The sequence below is a fragment of the Hippopotamus amphibius genome, chromosome 6 (assembly GCF_030028045.1).
Source record: "Hippopotamus amphibius kiboko isolate mHipAmp2 chromosome 6, mHipAmp2.hap2, whole genome shotgun sequence".
Taxonomy (NCBI): domain Eukaryota; kingdom Metazoa; phylum Chordata; class Mammalia; order Artiodactyla; family Hippopotamidae; genus Hippopotamus; species Hippopotamus amphibius.
In genome coordinates this window covers 52,512,607-52,534,341 of record NC_080191.1, presented here as the reverse complement: position 1 = coordinate 52,534,341, position 21,735 = coordinate 52,512,607, and the positions used below count along the sequence as shown (strand labels likewise).

The window sequence follows — 21,735 nt, the reverse complement described above, 5'->3', positions numbered from 1 at the left end:
ATTTTGTGATGATGGCCATTCTGATTGGTGTGAGGTGATACCTCATTGTGGCTTTGACTTGCATTTCTCTGATGATGAGTGATGTTGAGCATCTTTTCATGTGTGTGTTGGCCATCTGTATGTCTTCTTTGGAGAAATGTCTATTTAGGTCTTCTGCCCATTTGTGGATTGGGTTATTTGCTTTTTTGGTATGAAGCTTCATGAGCTGCTTGTATATTTTGGAGGTTAATCCTTTGTCCGTTGTTTCATAGGCAATTATTTTTTCCCATTCTGAGGGTTGCCTTCTAGTCTTGTTTATGGTTTCTTTCGCTGTGCAAAAGCTTTTAAGTTTCATGAGGTCCCATTTGTTTATTCTTGATTTTATTTCCATGATCAGACTCCCTTTAAAAAACTATTCTCCAATTTCCCAGTTACCGTAGACGTGGACTCACATCTATACCCTTTTCAGAAGTATCTGTGGTTGACAGGTGTTGTCTCCCCCAGAGATGCCCAGAAGGCTGTTCCCTCCTCCCCAGTCAGCTTTCAGCCTCTTTTTCTCTGGCAGGGTAAACTCTACAGTGTAATTTCACCTTCCAGAGCTCCCCACCCCTTCCTGTGGAATCAGACTAGACTTCTCCTGAAATCACATCTCTGTCCAGCTTCTTCCTCTGGCTTTCCTGCTTCCCTCCCTCACTTAGAGGTTTCTTCTGAAAGCTTTTCTTCAATAAATCATGTGCACAAGAATCCCCACCTCAGGCTTTGCTTCTAGGGAACCTGATGTAAGACAGCTGGCATTAAGAAAAGTTCACAATGCCAAAACATCCGTCAAGTCAGTGACAAACATCAAGTTGGTTTTTTTTTAACCCCACAAGGATTTTATTTTGGACTTTCACACAGATATAACCTTGTGGAACTCAATTCCTATTTATCAGCTGGATAATATTTAGTAATTAGATCAAATTACACGAGCAGTATTTAGTATTAATACTGACATTATTTTTTAGAAAACATGATCATTAAATCATGGTCATAGATCTCTCCTCATTTCCTATAGACAATGCTTCCAGTTAAAATGTCAAAGGACATATTTTTCAATAACATAGCTTCATCAGTGCTGAGTACCATCATGCCAAAACAACAGTGCTCTCTTCCACTCAAAGCTTTAAAAGTGAGTTTATTCCTTACCCTTCCAATCTCACATGCACCACAAAAATTACCAGATAAATGAATAACCTGTAGCTTCTAAGTATCTTATGGGCATTCTATACCTTGCAGAATTAGTCCAAGATATGAATACCCTGAACTTACTCATCAAGAGCTATGATCACTCAAAATTAGCACCTGGAAGTCATGCTGTTTAGAATGTGCTAATTTTCTAGATCCCCTAAACAATTTTTTTAACTGGTGTGCTGGACTCCTTAAAGCATACAGAGTAAATATCCATCATTAAACTATTAGAAAATGTTTGAAATGCCATTAGACTTGATGGAACTATTCAGTTAATAAAGTATAAAAGTCATAAGTTAAGCGGCTGTCTTTTTAAGTTATACACTGTGTACACACAGTTATTTCATAAACTTCATTCTCTTCAAATGCTTTTGCAGCTTTCACTGGTGTTTCACAGATTAGTTCCTTGCAGCCTTTTTCATTTTCATCTTTGTATCGATAACGGGGTTTTCAGGAACGTCAGTCGTAGTATATACTTCACAGGGGGAAAATACAGTAATGAAATCAAATTCATATAAACAAAGCATAGTGGACCAAACTGTATTCATTTGAACATAGGTAAAACTTTCCCCAATACAACAACACATTGGGGGATACACCCAGCTCCAAATGACACAAAGGCAAACTTCTCTCCTGATGCTGGCTTGTCCTGTCAGGATTAAAGTCTAGACGTTCTGCCTATGGATCTTTTAGTCTCTGATCGACAGGGGAAGAAACACATGCCTGATGTCTTGAAGGACCATTGTTATCATGATCATTATAGGAGGTCTAACTCAATGTTCCTTTTATACAGCGGTCAAGTAAATTTAGATCCTTGAGTTGACCATAAGTTAAAGGAGGCAGACCCTTTATTTTCTTGAAGTGTTTTGTCTTTAGCTAAAAGGAAGCCCATCCAGACACTAGCAGCCGAGGATGTATGTTGCCCTGCCAAGAGCAGACCAACAAGCTTCCCTGCTAATTCATCATCTGTCAAAGGACACCCACTTTTGTGTGCAGAATCTAATAAAATTTGGAGAACATCATCAGTTTTTTCTCTAATCTGTGTTTCTGGATTGCCTTATAGAAAGCATTATTGATGTCTTGATGAGTTCCATCCTACACTTAGGCAAAGGCAGCCAACCTGGCAACAGATAGGCTCCATGGCTAAAAGTTCCATTCGAACCTGCAGACAGCTCTGCCACCTTTTCATGGAGCTGACTTCTGCTTTCCTTTCCATGTAAACAATGGCTAGCTGTTAAAATTATCAGCTCAGAATAAGCACCAAACTAATTTTTTTCTCCCCAATTTTGAAACTATTCCTTTGTTTCTTTTTCAATTATAGAAACATGCTACCTCAAGTTGACTATGTCAAGGACACTTTTAACATTTTCTTCTGCCCCAAGAAACCTGGGTTATTTACATCCTATGCAACTCCCTTGCCAAACACAGATGTTGCCAGATGACTGCAGACATCTTCTGCATTCAGATCTTCAATTTTATGATTAAAAAAGCAATGTGGCAGCATCACTCCCCAGAAGGTAAGTGACCATCTTGCCTATCCTGGTAAAACTAAATACAGGTCCGTGTTTCTCAAATGCACTTTCTAGGAATTCAATTGGACTTTTTCCAAGTGCTATGACATACTCAAGGAATGGCACTGGAGAGAAGATGTGTGGTGGGCTTATTGCCCTAGCCGGGTGGCCAAAGGCATAGTGGAGTAGGCAGAGCAGGCTGAGGGTGAAGGGCAGGCACAGGTGATTAGCAGCATGGACAGGACACTGCCACCTGCCATCGGCTCCATCGCCGCCCAGCACCGCTTCACTCCACTGGAGACGCTGGAGGCCAAGATCACCTCTGCTCCTCCGAAGCAGCAGGGTGAGAGAAGCTGGCAGGTGGGCATCTGGTGGATACCTTGGCCCTCAGATCTCCTACTACAGGTCCCACCTCCCACTCCCCTCAAGCACTTTTATTTTCCAGCATTGCCTCAGCAACAGATTTAACTTTTATTTTTTTTTAAACTATTGAGGTTTAGAGTCAGGTATTAAACTAAAGTGAGTATGTGTGTCACTGTTTCAAGCTTTCAGACCTTTAAGATTCTGCTTACTGGTAAAGTTATAATTCCTTCAATGATTCCTTAGTGACTTGAAAGTTCTAAACCTACCTAATTTATGACTTGTCTACATCGTCCTGGACCAAGTATTCAAAGTCAAAATCCAAGAATTAATCAGCCAGTTAGTTGGGCAACAACAAAGAAGGAAATCCCTTGAGAATTGCTGTCTCACTACCACAAATGCTACTCCAGTGAACTAAAGGTTAATTAGGCTTCTTTTAGTGCCTAATTTAACTCAGGGCAAAAATATATGGCATAATAAACTGTAATATCTACTTGGAAGTGAAAGTAAGCAAACGTTTAAGCTTTATAGGTAAAGCTTGACTTTTAGGTTAGTCAAAGTTTAGTTTGTTGAAGGCATCTTATAGAACTAATGCTTATAATGGTTGTATTTACCTTTTCTTTGGTGTTTATTTAGTAAGTTATCATTATCAATCTTATCAATATATTCCTCTACCCTTTGATGTCCCTGTCCTAGTCTGTGTGAGCTGCTGTAACCAATCACTATAGACCAGGTAGCTTGTAAACAACAGAAATTTCTCATAGTTCTGGGGGCGGGGAAGTCCAAGATCAAGGTGCTGGCAGATTTAGTGTCTGGTGATGACCCACATCCTGGTTCACAGACAGCATATGTCCTCGTGTGGCGGACGGGGTGAAGGAGCTCCCTGGGGCCTCTTTTATAAGGCCACTCATCCCATTCATAAGGGCTCCACCCTCATTTCCCAAAAGCATCACCTCCAATAACATTGCTTGGGAATTAAGATTTTTGGGGGGGGAGTGAGGGGGGGTGGGGTTTGTGTTGGGTCTTTGTTGCTGTGCCAGGGCTTTCTCTGGTTGTACAAGCAGGGGCTACGCTTCGTTACGGTGCGTGGGCTTCTCATTGCAGTGGCTCCTCTAGTTGCGGAGCAAGGGCTCTAGGGTGTGCGGGCTTCCGTAGTTGTGACGCACGGGCTTAGCTGCTCCGCAGCATGTGGGATCTTCCCGGACCAGGGCTCGAACCCGTGTCCCCTGCATTGGCAGGTGGATTCTTAACCACTGTGCCACCAGGGAAGTCCTTGGGCATTCAGATTTACTATATACATGTGGGGGGATTAGGGTGGGGACAGTTAGTCTATGGCGATCCTCCAACATTTTTCCGTGGAAGGAGGTCAAGCGCTCGGAACTGTAAAGCAAACACCTGCGCTCTTACCCTGGCAAGTGCTTCCTCAATGGTGATCATCTTTTCCTTGACCATCATCATCAGCTGAATCCGCTCCTCATCGCTCATCGTTATCTCGCTTGCAACATAACCCACATCTTCCCCTGGAGATCGAAGGAGAAAAGTAGGAACAACTGAAGAAGGAAATAAGAAAGGTAAAACAGGGTGCCAGACTCGAACATCTGTCCTCTAGGACTAGAGAAGGATGTGATTCAGGGCCCCCGTCCAGCACTGTTACCGATAGAGCCACAGGACCAGGAATGCGCTGCTTTTCAGGAAGCCAGTGAGCCCATCTCACTGGGAAACAAGCTCCAAGAACATATGGATGTTACCATGAAAACAAATCCTTAAAAATGAACAGAGGTTTTGCAATGGAGGGTCTAGTGGAGGAGTTTTTGGAAGAAGACTGAAAGGGAGTTTGGAGTGACAGGTGGGACAGAGACCTAATTTAAAGACCCAGCTAGAGTGCACAAGCACTCTAAGCCTCCTTTGGCTGAAGGTTCTCTGCGTCCTTCCATTTCAAACATGAATGAGGAGATGTTTTTGCAGAGGAGGGGGAGGGAACCCTCTTTCACAACAGAGAACTTGAAGGTCACAGTGCCCGCTGCAGAACAAAACCTGCAGCCTGGTGAAAGCCTAGATTCCTACTAAACTGTTTGACTGCTGTTCCTCAGGGGACATGAGCAAATAAATACACTCACAGGCGTGAAACATTTAGAGATCATTAGAAGGAAGGTACTATCTAGGTACTACCTGAAAGTATCACTCTCATAAATATGTCTCCAAACTGTGAGGGGAACTCAACTTCTAGCCCTAAACTAAAGGCAGCCGGAACTGCGGAGGGAAAGAGAATCCCTGGATTAGGAGCCTTTGAAAGTGTTTTCCTGAAAAGCAAACGCTGCCATCACATCTCATATGTGTGAGCCGTGTGAGCCGTGTGAGCGTATGTGCCCCTGATCAGCATGGGGAGAGGGCGTGTCAGTGAAGGTGGGCTGTCTTGTGCAGCCCAAGTTCTCACCACTCCTCTTTCTCCTCCGCCTGGCCGTTCCCATACACACCTTACCAGCATCCGTGTCCTCAGGATGCTCGGCCATGGCTTCCTTTGCCCTTGGTGCAGATGGACGGACTAAATGAGTCTGGCTGCAGACTTGTGGGAACCCATTTCGCTCAGGACCTACCTTGAAATTTATGTGCCTCTGTGTTTCCTTATCTCATTTCCATTTGATAATCAATCAACCCAGAAACAACACTCAAGTTCCCTTTGCCACTCAGCCCCTTGTGCAGGAAGAGTAATGGTGTGTGTGCCGGGGGAGGAGAGAGCCTGCGGCTTTGATTCATTTTACTATCTGCCTCGCCTTCGACGGTGGAAGGAGTGCTGGAGGAGTTGCTTGGGTTTAAAAGAGAAATCTGTGAGCTGGTAAACTGTGGGCTTCCTCCCTCCATCCCTTTCTCTCTCTCTCTCTTTCTTTTTCTTTCTCTTTTTCTTTCCTCCCTTCCTTCTTCTCTTCCTTCCTTTCTTTCTCTCTCTTTCTTTCTTTTAAATATTTATTTATTTGGCTGCACTGGATCTTAGCTGCAGCATGCTGGGTCTTTAGTTGCGGCATGCGGGCTCTTAGTTTGGGCATGCATGCGGGGTCTAGTTCCCTGACTGGGGATTGAACCTGGACCCCCTGCACTGGGAGCACAGAGTATTAACCACTGGATCACCAGGGAAGTGCCTCTCCTTTTCTCTCTAAATGACTTTGTTAGAATCCAAGGTTTACTTTGAATCATAAGTGATGCTGGGTGTGTCCCTAAAGGAAACACTGGGAATGTCTAAGAATAACTCCCTTAGAGCAGGACAGCTTAAATAAGCCCACTGATCACTGCCAGGGAACCCAGGTGTGCCACTGGCATACATTGTGTCCATCTTTCTCATTTCCATGTGTGTGAATAACCGGAGAAGCATTCTGCACAGGCTAGGAAACCAAGACTTTGTAAGAGAAAATAAGTCATGTCAGTGGTGAGCAACTAAAAATGTTCATCTAATGATAACCTTATCCAGCCAGACTGGAATCTGGAAGTAGCTTTGCTTCCCCTCCCTGTCTGAACACTGGAGAAACATAAATTATATAACTGGCCTCAAAGGGATGACATATTTACTTACTATATAAACAACAACAAAAGACACAGCCAAGAGTTGGGCAGGACTGACTTCACAAAGCAAATTCCCATGATGTCAGCCCATTAGACAGAGTTTCCAGGGGCAACAACCCCATAACTGTCCCTGCCACAGAAAAGCATCAGAAGTTCAGAAGATTGCAAAGGCCCCAAATGGTAGGGCAGAGGGGGAGGGTCCAAAACTAACAAATGCTAAGACTTTCTGGACCCTTTTAGGGTCGATCTTAGCCAGCAAAGATCTCCGCGAGGTTGATGTGACTGAGAAGAGGAAAAATTTGGTCTTTGCTGTCAGATTTATGAAAAGAAAGGACTGCGAACCCTTTCTGTTTTGTTTTCTTTGATAAAAAAAAAAAAAAAACCCACTGGGATGAAGTTTTAAAGTAACGATAGGAATGTAAGAAAAGTGGAACAGCTTATGGGCACACGCAATAACTTATTCTAACTTACAGCATCTGCTCAGATGAGCACTCAGGCTTCTTAACATTTTAGAGCTAAAAGGACCTACTGTCTCCCAGCTGTGTTACAGTACCTTTTGAAGTCTGTCTCATTATTCCTTTCTGATTCTTTCGGAAGTTCTGCCAGAAATACTTATTTTTCTTCTTCCAATCTCCTTTTCCTTTAAAAAAAGAAAAAAAAAAGGCACAAGCAATAAATTCATTAATAACAAAAGTAGCCTCTTCGTTACAATTCAAAGCTTGTAAGAATACTTTGATTTCACAAAAAAGACAGTTTTTCTCTTTTGGTTTGTGAAAAGACTTAGAAATGCCTATAAAGTTGTTTAAAAGAAATGCAAATTTCCTAGGAGCAAGAAATGGTACAGTAGGGTTAAGATGAGAAATAAAGAAACATCAAAAAAGCAGGCAAAACATGCATTCTTATATTCACTTTGATGTCTGTTTAACTAGTGTGTTTAATTCTGCCTTGTCTTGTGGTATAGTTTTCCCCCTTTGGTGGCAGCCACAATGATTTCAACTGAACCACAAATAGCATACTTTAAAAAGTTAACTTTGTTTTCTTGTTATTCCTGCTGTGCATCTACCCTTGATTTATTTCTGTTATCCTAGGTTTAATGAAGAGAACAGAATTGTTGGTATGTGCTGGCACACTGGTCAGTAGAGCTGGGTGCACGGGTCTGCGGGGTTGACCCATGCTTCTCCTCTACGGTGTGGAATTGGTATGGGTCTAGCTATGGCATAGGCGGGGCGTGATACCCACCTCTCTGATGCTCGGGCTACCTGGTGACCTACCTACGGCTCACTCAGGGCACCATGATGAGAAACGCAGGCTGCCGCCCTGCTGTGACATCTCCCAACTCGGTCCCACTCCTGCCTCCTATCCTTCCCAGACTGTTCTGAGTGACTTTGAAGTGAAAACAAATTCACTGCCATGGCTAGACAGTTTTCATATCTGGCCGGCTTGTGATCATCAGTAACATGAAATACCTTTTAAAAAGCAAGGGGAGAGGGGGAAAGTAAGAAAAAGGAAAGAACAGGGTGGCCCTTTATTCTTTAAAACTAAAACGAAGAAGCGGCAGCCCTATCTGCTCTCGTGGACGTGGTGCACCCGAAGCTGCAGCTTCGTCACCATTCAGTGTCTGGTGGCTCCACGGCCACTGGAAACAGGGCCCAGCGGAGTGATGCGCTGTTGGCTTCCAGTTGAGACTGGTGGTGGCAGTGCGGCATAAAGCAGACCTGCGGAAACCCCGTGCACAGCGCTCCCAGGCTGAGGGCATCACTTGTCAAAGCAGGATGCCCTCATTTCATTTTGACAACCCCCAGGACCTTGGAAAGGAAAATCGGAGCCCACTAGCCTGAGGCTGCCCCTATACCCAGAATCTGGAAGGTGGCTGCTGCCTTTGGGCTAAACGCGACAGCAAATATTAGCCACAAAAGATTAAAGCAGAAAGAGGATTATTACTACTTTAACCTTTCTCTCAGGCGATCTGGGAGTAGAATGTTTTTCTTGTAAGCTATATTCTCCCCTTCTCCCATTTTAATGTTTCTGAAATGGAGGTGCAGCTTAAGAAAAAAATGGCAAGAGCTAACATTCATCCAGCACCATATCCAAGCACTTTGCATCTAATGGCATATCTCACTTAACACTCACCCACAATGGACATATGATTCGTTTCCATTTGGTGGATGAGAAAACCGAGGCTTAGAGAGGCAAGTGACTTGCCCGAGGTCCTAACTAGTAAGTTGGTAGAGTCATGATTCAAATCCAAATCAAGGCTTGATCTGAGCACTTATGCTCCTAATCATGATTACTTTCCCAGGCTTTCTTAGACCAAACAGCAGAGATGTTACAAAATCAAGAGCGGATTTTACAGCCAAGAGTGGCGTTTATAACACCTTAATTGTGCATAATCTTTCATTCAAAAGTTCCATATCGAAGCATTTATCCTAAGGACATGATCAGGGATGGGCTCAAGGATTTTTAGTGATAGCATTATTGCTCTGTGATAGAGAAAAAAACTGCAAATAACGTACATGCCCAGCAAAGAAGAGATTGGTTGATTCAGTTACAGCACATCCAATATGACGGAATACTATGCAGACTTAAGAATTTTACTGTAAAAAAAATACTCAATCATGTGGGAACATATGCTCAGGATATATTCAATTGTAGAATATGATCCATATTATGTTTTTTTAAAACCCACACAAATACCGAAAAAGAGGGGAAAGCTGTACATCAAAATCTTAACAATGTTTATTTCTGGGTAGAAGGATTCTTTGTGGTTTTTGTATGTTCACATATCTATGTGATCTATAAACTATTAAAAGAAAATAATTAATTAAAAATGGTTAAACCAAGAAAAGTGGTACTGACCTACAGAGCTGTCTTCCGAGTGTGACTTATGAAGAGGATTCCTACAAAAGAAAAACAAATGTGATTACCACGGAGCCTTACCTTCATGTGAGAAGTGAAGACCCTCATAACTGGTAGGACCCAGCATCAATCAACTGAGCAGAGCCAGGGAAACATCTACAGACTATTTACCAACAGCCTTCCCCAGCCATCTGCTGCCTTTCTGGGAACATGCTTATGTGCCATTTGTCAACACTAATTAAAGGCTCACTCCAGGGCAAGACCTATATTAAATGAAGGGAACGGACTTCACTGGGTGATCGCGGAAGTGCCTTCCATTTCTGTGAAACGTTATTTACGTGTAAAGTCACTGCCACTGAGAAGTGTCTTATGAAAGTGGGAAAGAGAAGGTAAAGAATAATGAGCCTATAGACCCAGTAGATGAGTAAAGTGGTCGTCTGGAGGAGAAATAAGGGGGGTACAGGGGGGTGTGGGCATCAAGCAATAGGAGATTGGACACCGCAAGTAGGGAGCAGCCAGGATGCAGCTCCTCTGGTCACTTGCTGCCATCTGGCAAGTGCACTACATGTTTCACTAGATCTTCCAATGTTCAAAGCGAAGCCAGAAATTTGCATTTTTTAACAAGAGCTCCACATTTTTAACTGATGGCAAATAATTCAATGTTTTTAAAAATGTGTCCAGGGAATTCCCTGACGGCACAGTTAAGAATCCCCCTGCCAGTACAGGGGACACACGTTTGATCCTTGGTCCGGGAAGATCCCTCATGCAGCGGAGCAACTAAGCCCGTGTGACACAAATACTGAGCCTGAGATCTTAGAGCCCATGAGCTGCAACTGAGCCCATGTGCTGCAACTACTGAGCCGGTGCCTAGAGCCTGTGCTCCGCAACGAGAGAAGACACCACACTGAGAAGCACATGCACTGCAAGAAAGAAGAGCCCCCACTCATCGCAACCAGAGAAAGCCCGGGCGCAGCAATGAAGACCCAACACAGCACCCCCCAAGGAGGGCAGAGGCAGCATCCGGTGAAACACCCTTTAGTGTGAGAAAGCACAGGAGGCCAGAGTTCCACTGAAACAATCAGGAAGAGAAGCAAAACGTCCAAACCACTTAGCAGTGATTTTCTGCCTACCTGTTGGGTAAAAAGGACCGCTAGAGTTTAAGGTGACCAGAGAGGGGGAGGGGGCTTCCTCTCATGGAGAGCCACCTGTGATAAACCATCTCTCTTTGGAACAGTTGCATCAGTGCTGGCTGACCAGTGACTGGCGTTTGAGAACAGAAAATGCTTACGCCCTGAAGCACCTTCAGACCCCAAGTCTGCGAGAAGAGAATTGTTTCTGACTGGCACAAAAGCCTGACGGACCTCTACTGTCCACGAGGGGACAGAGTTAAGAGCAAAGAACAGAAAACGGGGGAAAGGACTTGGTTGCTGAGGGCAAGAGCTAGACTTGAAGCCTAGTTCCTTGCTGCCCTTACTACCATGCTGTCCACACAGAGAACATAAGGAATATCTACCTCGTCAGCACATTTTGCCAGATTTAGCTTCTAGGATATACTCTCCTCCCTCCAAACCACACAAAAAATGGAAATCCCTAAACCTATACTTACTTGAAAGGTTTCTATGAAATAGCCATTTCAAAGTTCCATTCATTCAGCAAAAATGTGTTGATGCTATTGTGAGTAAGGTGCTTGGACAACAATGATGAAATGGGACTCACCACGGAGGGAGGGTGACAAACACAGACAAAGTAGGAGAAGCAACAGTAGAAGGAGGATGGGGAAGGCGGGGAGGGGAGATGGGGCGGGGGAGGCAAGAGGGAGAGGAAGGAGGAGGAGGATGAAGAGAAGGAGCAGCAACACAGGCCAGGAAGGTGCTCGAGGCCACAGAAGTAGGAGCGGGGCAAATACCAGCAGACCACTGAGCAGAGAGTTGGCTAGTTGACTGGGGATTAAGGCAGGAAATCCTTCAAAAATAATATTTACCCTAAGGTTTGAATTCTTAAGTTTTGTTTTTTAACTTTGACTCTGTTGCATTTGTAACTCAAAGCTATGGTGATACACATCAGTCTACCCTACCTCAACTGGCCATGATCTACCAGCACCACCACCATGCTTTTGCAGATGACCTCTGATGACAAAGGAAGTGGTACGTTTATTTTTATACTCATGCTAAGGACTAGGAAAGTCTTGACCTAATTGCTTAGAACCAGATACATCAACTGTCCCTAGCTCTTGATAAACTACTTAACCATGTAATAAACTAAAAATATGTATATGTCTTTTACTTTTTCTAAAAGAAATAGTTCCATGAGAAAATGGTCTAAAGAATTAGTACTTTTCTCCAGTCCTTTGCTGATTTAGAACAATATACTTTACCAGTTGTAAGGAATTTTGCCCATCGTTTAATCCAATCCTAATCTTACAGGAAACCATGGTGTCCAGAAATGACAGAGGTGGCACAAGGTTCCCTGACTGGTTAGAGACCAGCGAGGTGCTGTACTGAGTGATTGCTAGCCTGGTTGTCTTTCCAAAATACACCTGGCTCTCCCTATCTGCATAAAATGTATATAAAATCATCGCAATACGATTCTTCAAAAATCCAAAGGCTCATTTCTAAGTTTCCAACTTGTTTTTCACTTGTTCTGCCAAACAGGAATATCTAATACTGTAAAAACACTCAAAAATTCACACTACAGAAAAGTTATGTTCTCACTATAACAGTTATCACAAAATATAACTGTTATTTTCCTCTATAAAGTGCTGACCTACAACTTTTTCATTGTTATCTACTTTCTTCAAATTATGATGTGTTTTGAATATTTACCCTTGGGTTTGCATTTTTGATCTCTGTTACATAAGAGGTGCTTCTTCTAGTCATCACTTGTATTTCCCCCAGAAGGCCAGCAGATGGCACTGTAGTTTCTTTATTCAACTTGCTTACTGTGGCCAGTGGGGATTTTGTTTTTAAAATTTCACCAGTTCACAGTCTAGATACTGGCTAAAGATAGCAAGCCAATGTTTCATAAACATGAGGCTCCCCAACTCATCAATGGACAGCAGGTGGAAGAGGTCATTTACTAATCTCCTGGTGGAAGGAATTAATGCTCAGTTCCATAGAGGCCTCCTCGTAACCCGTCCTTCGGGCCAGACACTGCAGCCTGAAAATGGCAGCCTGTTTGCGTGGATCACTTTCACTGTCAACAGGGCAAAAAGGATGGGGACGTCTGCACAGATTTCGAAGACTGGGAAGCAATAATTAATATTCGGTTGCACTTTGAGAACCTATTACAGCATTTAGTAGTTTTGCATTTAAAGTCTCTGAACTCACCTTTTCATCAGTAACTACTACGGTTAGACCCCAAAACTGCTTAAGTGTAAACATTCTTTCTCAAGACCCCTACAACTACTCTAGTCCTCCCTGAAGGCCAAATTCACTTAAGAAAATTTATAAGGAATGTACAAATTAGATCAAAAAACCAATTTAAGGGACAGCATCCCCAGAACTGAACCAATTCCTTTTGCTCTACACTCCAGGGTGTAGCAAATTCTTTGTTAAATTGCTTCCTTCCTTCATTTTCATTTATTCATTGTCACTTCTTCATTGTTTCTTTTGTTCAATAAATATTTATCAGGCACTCATTCTGAGTCCGGCATCCTCCGTGGCACTGAGATCACAGCAGTAAACAAAAGATGGGTAAGATCCCTGATCTCTTGGACCTCGGATGGGGTTGCAGATCAAAATGTGGGGAGAATTCTAGAAAGGATGGACAGAGAAGTCCTTTCTGAAGAGGTGACAGGTGAGCAGACACCTCAAAGATGGGCTGGCATGACATTCACTCCCCCTCCCTGGAGAAGGTTGGACAGGGAAAGAAAAAAGAAAGCAAGAAGTCTACTTTGGCCACGTTCGGTTTGAGGTGCCTGTTGAACATCCCTGCGGCGCCATCAGGGAGATAGTTGGCTTACGGGAGTCTGAGTTCAGGGGGCTCGCTGAGGACTGGAGTTAAGAATTTGGAAGTCACTTGCACATGTAAAGCCAGGAGACCAACTGAAATTGAAGAGAAGCTGAGACTGAGCTCAAGGGCAATCCAATTTTTAGGGGTCAGGAAAAGAAGGGGAGCAGGGACTTCCAGGGAGGGGTCAGTGAGGAGAAGGAAAACCAGGAAAGTATGCTTTTACCTTTTCTGGCTAGAATAATACTAAAATTGATTTAACACAGATTAGACTGCTGCCTCAAATGCCATACAGGGTAAATTCTAGGTTGCTCTATGTTTCCATCGAACCTACTGGAATTTAAAGCAGAGATCCCCATATGACCAGAGAGAAAGAGGACACTGACAAAAGTCAAAATGAAATTCTTTACATCTGTATATAGGAGTCTACCGTGCCTAAGGACCCAGAGCTGATCAGAGATTTAACTGTGTGTCTGAGTCCAAAGCTTCCTCCACTTCACTGAACATATTTCTTCTTATTTACACAAAAGAAATTCACATCACATGATACACTGGCCTGGTTCTTGGGTAAATTCCTGGAATGACACTCAGAAGGATTTGTGAGGTGAGAGCATGTTTTTAACCCCAAATGTGAACATGGCCTATGGGTTTATAAGTATTTCAAAAACACTTTTCAGGATTTGGTTGTGAGTTGTCTCCTTGTCGAAGGAAAGGAGGCCACATCATTTGGCTCAAACCCATTTTTCTTCTTCTGTCTTTTTATATGTAAATAGCCTAAGGTATCTCCAGGCAGAGACAGTTCTATCTCCTTGTTACATACTCAGGCTGGCACACCAGAAAGGTAAAACAAATGCCCGAGCATAAAGGAATTCCTAAAATAGACTTCATGTTTTTGTTTTGATGGACTGTTCAGAAACTTCATTATAACAAAAAAAAAAAAAAAAAAAAAAAGGAAAAAAAAGAAAAGCAAAAGGAAAAAGAATGAAAAAGAATAACTGTATTAACCTCATTTCTAAGAAAGGACCATATGTTATATGTTACTGGAAAACCTATACTTAAGAGATTTTAAAGGTTCCTTTATCTTGAGCATCCGGAAATACACTTTTCCATTCATTTATTTCCTGCTGGATTTTGAATCAGGGCTTTTGCTGTGTCTGGGTCCTTGCCTGCACCATCTCCCTGCCTACCAAGGCAGTCCCCAAAGCCGGCAGCAATTTTCCTCAAGATGCAGAAAAAGGACTGAGGCATCTGTGTACGTGCATAGGGGGAGGGAGAAGAAGGTAAATGGGTGTAGCAGTTAATATTTTCTTTTGCTTTATGCCTTACCTAAATATAATGAACTACTCACACTCATATTTTGCATACTTAGTGACAAATTGTTTTGTGTAAAATAGGTAATTACTTAATTTGACACATTCTCCTTTGGGTACCAAAGATATTTTTCATATAGAAGCATTTCTCCTCTATTGCATAGAAATAAATACGAAACAAAATTCAGCTCGTACTCTCCACTGCCTGCCATGCAGATTTATGGGTCACCCCTTCCCCAGCCACGGAGTGAGGACTAGGATGAGGCTTTAGATACGGAGGGTCCCCAGGACTCTGTGCTTACTCTCAGGGTTGGGCGGATGTAAGGAGCAAAACGGCCTCCTTAAATTCCGTGCCCTCCGTAATCTCTCGCTTTACCCTCGATGGGGCCCTTTCCAACCAATACCCACTGTATTTCATACACACTATGGAAATTAGCTTGTAAACGCACTGGCTGGGATGGAGGGTAACTCTGTTGCCAAGCGGCTGTCATACTGTTAGAACTCCCTGAATATTCAGTATCAATGACAATGCTGGTGACATGTTGTCACTCTGCTGAACACACTCTCCATACGGGGTTTTTCTTTCCTTTCACAGTCTATTCCTGCCTGTACTTTCTAGCTTTTTGTCGCAAGGTCACCTTCCTAAGTGAACAAGGCAAGAACCAAATCCAAGGCCAGGGCCGACACTGCCCAGGCTCACTGCTCTCACACTCAGAAGTCAGGCGCACCCCTGACAGCGAGCGCGGCCACAAACCTGCGTTGTATTGTCCTTTTTGAATGCAAAGTAGAACACTGTGGTGTAAAAACCGTACCTACCTTAGTGGGTTGTTGGGAGAATTACAGGAGACAGTGAATGTAAAGGGCTCAGGGCAGTGCCTGGCAGTCGGTGAGTTCTCAGTAAATGTGACCTCTTATAACTAACTACTCCCTGGAGCCACTGCGGAGACGAATATGCCTGGTCTCTGGGCAGGATGACACCACCCCTATCCCACCGAGACCCGCCGCCGCTACTCAGCCCCTATTCTAGAAAAACTCCAGCAGTTTCTGAATTACCAAGGTTCCCCTTTTTTATTTTTCTTACATTAACTTCCCTCAAGTAATTTGGACGGATGTAGTGATTTCTCTTCCTCTTCTCAATCTCACTTTGTACAAGCAATTCACGTTTTTCTCAGAATTAAAACAAAACAAAACAAAAAACCACCTACCACAACATTGTAAATCAACTATACTCCAATAAATTTTTTAATTTCATGTTTTCCAAAAAATGAAAATAACAATAAACCACAACTGAGCAAGATGCCAACACTTCATCCATCTTTTCAGCATAATATAATTAACATTCGCCAACCCTACTGTCTTCCTTAAGCAGTGAGAACTGTACCAACTTAGCTTACTGCGTCCAGCACAGTGTATACACTAACTAGATAATTCTTCGCTCATGTTGAGTAGATTTCAACGTGGATGCACATCATGGGAAATCATCTGGACCCATCAATTATGTCTTTCTCCAAAAGAAATGGCAGGGTTTCCAAGTTTATTAAGTGTGGATATTGTCTCAAAACAAGAATACCAGGGAATTTCCTGGTGGTCCAGTGGTTAGGACTCTGAGCTTCCATGCAGGGGGCCCGGGTTCAATCCCTGGTCAGGGAACTAAGATCCCACAAGCTGTGTGGTGCCCCCCTCCCCCACGCCCTGCCCCCAAAAGAATACCACTGAAACGTCCATTCCAATTTAAAGAGGGTCTCTTACCACACACATCAAATTCTCACACTTGGAAAGTGCTAAAAGAACATTTGAAAAGTTTGAAATTTCCAGCCTTGAGTTTTGGCCTTTTCAACTTTTCTTACTCTACCCTCTGCTTTATAATATTTTTGGTTTTAAAACTGTCATCAGAATCACTTTAGATGAGCCTATTCCTTCCATCCAAGATGTCTCAAGAGGAGCATCTCATTCAGAAAAATAGAAAGACACAGCCAATCTGGGTGTGCAACTTGACTTCTAAAGACAAACATTTTTGTTGCCCCTCAATCTTCTAATTACATTAGGTGTGTGGAAGTTCTAGGTATTTAAACAAGATCTTTTCTGCTGCAAAGCAAGCCATTTTTTTTAACACTAACTGCCCTCACATAGTTAGAATGGACATAGTGATTCCTCTTCCACTTCTCAACTGCACTTTATGAAAGCAATCCACGTTTTTCTTAGAATAAAAAAATACAGTAATGATAGAACACGATGTCAACATGGAGATGTATGGACAGCTCACTGGGATCTAGATGTGAAAGCCTTTAATGTTTCCCTGAGGCCACGGCCCAGGAAACTGCCTAGCACCATGGCTTACAAGCTGAGTTCTGGAGTCCAACAGCCAGTGTCCAAAGACAGCTCTCCTATTTACTGACTAGGAATTTTGAAACGGTCACTCAGCCCCACTGAATCCCAGTTTCACACTATGCAAACTGGAGACAATAATATTACCAATGACATGGGCTTTCTAGAGGTTTCTGTGAACTGTGACTTGCGGTGTTTAGAACATGCCTGCGTGTTTTAAGAACCACCACCAAGGAGCCAGTGATCACGACTGCTGGCCTCTGCTCCCACCCAGCTCTCCCTACAGGGTCAAGTCTCTCATAGTCCTTCTCAGAATACACTTCTGTTTCTCCACATGGGAGGGGTTGGCTCTCTGGCACCTCGGAGGTGGCCAACAAGCTCACCTGGCCAACAGCAGGGCTCCACCCCTATTGAGGCTGCAAATCCTTCACAAAGGTGCATTGAGAGAGATTTGTGTCCTTTCATTCACCTACTGGTAACTTGTACCGAGAGTTAATGATGCAGGACACTGGCAGAAGCTGGAGTTTCTTTCCTGAAAAGCAGCCAAAAGCCATTACTCCACAACGGAGGCCCATGGCCTGGTTGTGTCTGGGCCACAACTTCACTCAGGCCAGGACTACACAAAGTGCAGAAGTGCAGAGCTCCACATGCCCACGGATGTGGGATGTGGGCAGGGAAATTCCAACCTGGGATCACAAACGGGCACCCTCCAAGGTTTCCAAAACCTCTCAGTGTGTCTTCTCGTTTCCATCTGGGCCAGATTCCACCTGGTGGGTCTAAGCTGTCTAAAACCTTGCTGTGGATGCCAGCGGTGATGTCCATGGCACTATGGAAAATAATGGCATCTATCTCAGCACTGAGAAGTTATAAATGCCTTCCCAAGTCCTTCAGACTTTGTAACTAATCCTCAGGATAGCCACGTGACATACCAGAGGGTATATAATGTTATTTTGTTATGAAAGTTCATATAAAAAGGCATCAGCAACTAATCAGCCTCTTATAAAAACAACCAAGGATGATTTCTTGCTCGGTGCATCGTGTTTGGTACAGGTAACGAAGGCCCATGCAGCTGGATGAGGGAGATGCACACAGCATGGTCCACGCCTTCAGGAGCTTGTGTCCAAGATAATTCAGTAGATTATATTGACAGGCTGTGAGATACGAACGGCTGAGTGAGTGCTCATCACAGGAAAGGAGAGTTGACTCCATTCTAATATCCATTCTCATCTTCACTCTTACTGAGAGAACCTGACTTTGGGTGGCAGTGTGCCCTGTTAAATTATTCAGCTACACACACTCCCTCGAAGCACGCAGAGGCCAGGTGTCGGGGTTGCCCGAGAAGACATTACTAGAAGTTTTCAGCGGGGTGTTTCTGGGAAAGCTAGTGTTTTCACAGTGAAAAGAAATGACTCAGTTTTCACGTGTCTTTTGCCCTTTGCCCTCTGCCTTAGTCCTGCCTGAAACATGGGCAGAATGCCCAAGCAGTAGTCATTTTATTATAAGGAAGAAAGTCACGTACTAAGGATAAGGGAGTAGAGGAAATAATTCCTTGGAATACCTACCTCCAGACTCCTTGCTATATGAAAAAAATATGGCCCTGTTTGCCTCAACACTGCAGATTTGGTGGTTAAGAAGTAAAAATGACAGACATCTATAAAGCATTGGTCTGGATTTACCAAGCACACTCACATATATCTCATAGGATTTCAGGCTCACAGATACCCTGGAAGGAACTAGCCACATTACACAGATGGAGAGACTGAGGCCTGGAGTGCTCATGGAAGTGACTTCCCCCAATTGTATGTAAGTCATGGAGCTGAGGCTTAACCAGATTCACAGCAGTGTGAGCCCAAAGCCAAAACGATGTGCATTTTCTCTCATTACTGGCACTGACAGTGCAATTTAAATTTGTGACTTGGCCACAGGAGGCTGCAGCCCCAGGTGAAGCTCTGACTTTTGATGTTTCCTCAACAGGCATACAAATTAAGGTGTTAAAGACAGTAAAATGTCTTGAACTTAATCTACTCGTTCTCATTTTGGTGCAACCCGTAAAACCCATGCCTTCCTTTTATGGCCTTGATGAAAACTTCAAATTTTATCTAGGTCTTTATTTATATCTTCAGAATTCCTAAATTATTGTCAAAACCAAAATAAAACAGGATTCTAGCAATTACTTTCACCACAAAAACTAGTTTTTATAAAATCAGGAAAAAAAAAACCTGTAAGTAGCTTTGTTTACATTTTTAATGGCTGCTACTTATTCTGTAAATAGAGCACAATTGTTCCTTCCTTCTATTTATTTTGCCTTTAAAATTTACCGCATGTGTGTAATAAATATGTGGTCCAAGGAAGGCTTTTCTCATGGCTGAGCCTGGAGGCCGGCTGGATCAACAAAGAAGCATCCGCCTTCTCCTCCGGAAGGCCTTTTGGTTATCAGTATGCGCGATGCAGGCCCCAGCTCAGGAACGGGTGTGGAAATGGACTGCCACTCTGCCTGGTACAGGGTGCATACGGGGTAATTTATCACAGCAGAGGCTGGCACAGGAAGGAAAACCTGCCTTTGGTATTCTTATCAAATTTGCGTGGACCCGTGAGGAAAGCCAGGCTGCAAAGAGCTGGCCCCTACCAGCCAGAGCCTCAGGATGGGAAAGGGAGTGGAGCGATGGGAGGAAAAGAGGCTTCTTTCAATGAGCTCCTCGGTCTGTTTCCATGGTGACAGCTCCGGAAGCGGGTCAGAACTTTCTCAGTGGAAACAAACAGCGGCTCCCATTCACCATCACCCAAGCCACGCTGGCCACACTGGCTGCTGTGCCATCTGGACACAGAGGAACCTGGGGAGGGATGTGGGGGCCAGGGCTGCCAGCCTTTCTTCTGTCAGCTGCTCTGAAGGGAGCTGGCGAATCGGTGAAGCAGCCTCTGAAGGCCAAAGTTGGAGGAGCTGCGGGCATGTAGGGCCCTTCCTGGCCTTCTGATCATGTGTTAGAGGCACAGGGATCAGCCACCCTCCAGGACAGGGATGTGGGAGCCGCCTGCCTGCCCTACTTCTCCTGGCCGGCAGCACAAAAGATCGGGTCCTTTCTACGGTGACCACTTACTTACATTGCCTTTCTTTTGTTTTTTTCACTTTCAATTCCTTCAGACACAGCTAATGAAAAAATTTTGGATGTTATAAACACTATGAAAATGGGAATTCAAGCTTTCCTGTCTTCTCAGATCTCATTTTTTAAATTGAGGTATAATTGACTTACAACCTTATATTAGTCTCAGGTACAGAGCACAGTGATATGATATTTGTATATATTGTGCAATCTTCACCACAATGTCTAGTTAATATCCGTCACCATTCAGATCTCAGTTTTAAATGCCCACACACCTCCTCTGTCACATCCTCGTGCCCTCCACATTCAGAGTCACTAGGGAGCTGCTGACGTCCTCCCCGTACTCTGTAATTCCGCTGGCTGGTCCCCCTGTGCTCTCAGATTGCTTCACATCCTTCCTCCTTCTGAGCCCACGGCTTTATCTGAAGTGACGCATGAGCACCTGCTAGAGACGATCGGGACACCAGGCAGGGACACCATGGCGATAACTGACCTCCACCAGCACCACCTGAGTGGTCCCCGGATCCGCTGGGGAGACGTGGAGCAGAGGCACAGAGCTTCAATCCGACGGACAAGAAACAGATTCTGGCAGAGGTTCACAAAATCAAGCTGGCTGCTTGAGAACCTCCTGGGAAACTTGTTACAGGCTCCAGAGGTCCACATCTGGAGAATCCAATGCACTGGGGCTGGGCGGGGCCTGAGGGTCTGTCTTCAACAAGCTCTCCAGCTAACTCTGAAGTGTGGATGTGCTCGGAAGCACCAACGTAACCCAGGAGAAAGTGGGAAACACATTCTCCATTCTTCCTCCTCCATGCCCTCCTTGTATCCTTCTACTCCAACACCTCCAAAATATGGAAAGCAGTACTGCCCGTGAGATTTTCAGAAGGGAATACAGAATACACCAAGATAAAATTAGCAGCCAATATGCTTCAAGTGTTATGCTGACTGTGAGGTTTTGTGTGGACAAAGCTCTTAGAGAAGGTCGGGGGCGGGGTTGAGCCTTGACGTGGGGAGCTGCAGTGGATCTGTCGTCCGTCAGTTCAGCTCAGCGGGACCACGCTTCCCAGACTCCCTCCCCCAACAGGGGCACGTGAGATGTTTCACGTGAGGTGCAGAAAGCAGAAGCGGTGCAGTCGCTGTTTTCTTTCTGGGCTTCAGGGTCAGTGCAGGGCAAGAAGCCCTGCTGAGGCCGACACATGTCATCGCGTGTCCCCTGGGTCACTGGGTAGCACGGCAGCAGCTGGGCCGCAGTGCTCGCATTCCTGCCCAGCCTCCTCCTCGCGGTCTTCGGATCTTGGGCCTGTGGCTTGTTTCCCTCCCGAGGAAGGATGCCAACACCCCCTGCAGGTTCCCAATCTTGGAGGCTTGCTCGGCGGTGGTGAAGATGACTGGGTTTCAGCCCATCCTTGTAGGTGGCGATCTGTCCTCTTTCCCCACTTCCCTGCATCTTTTTTGCCCCAAATGCCAGTCCTGCTGACTTCGGGCCACATCACTGGACACAGAGGGAGCAGCCTCACCTGGGCTGTGGAACCAGCCCCCACAGACACGAGGTCAAAATGCTATTACAAC

At 44.3% G+C, this 21,735-nt stretch overlaps 1 protein-coding gene and 1 pseudogene across 6 annotated transcripts in view; both read right to left on the bottom strand.

The window, feature by feature from the left end:
• SASH1 (SAM and SH3 domain containing 1) overlaps positions 1–21,735 on the bottom strand; it is a 322,758-nt gene that overhangs the window by 70,673 nt on the left and 230,350 nt on the right. For all 6 annotated transcript variants that reach the window (XM_057738103.1, XM_057738104.1, XM_057738105.1 and 3 more), the window contains 3 exons: positions 9,486–9,526; positions 7,183–7,269; positions 4,485–4,597 (listed from right to left, as the gene is read on the bottom strand). In XM_057738103.1, coding sequence (XP_057594086.1) covers positions 4,485–4,597; positions 7,183–7,269; positions 9,486–9,526 — 241 coding nt within the window. The remainder of the gene's footprint in view (positions 1–4,484; positions 4,598–7,182; positions 7,270–9,485; positions 9,527–21,735) is intronic.
• LOC130855121 (lanosterol 14-alpha demethylase-like) lies at positions 214–4,030 on the bottom strand (annotated as a pseudogene).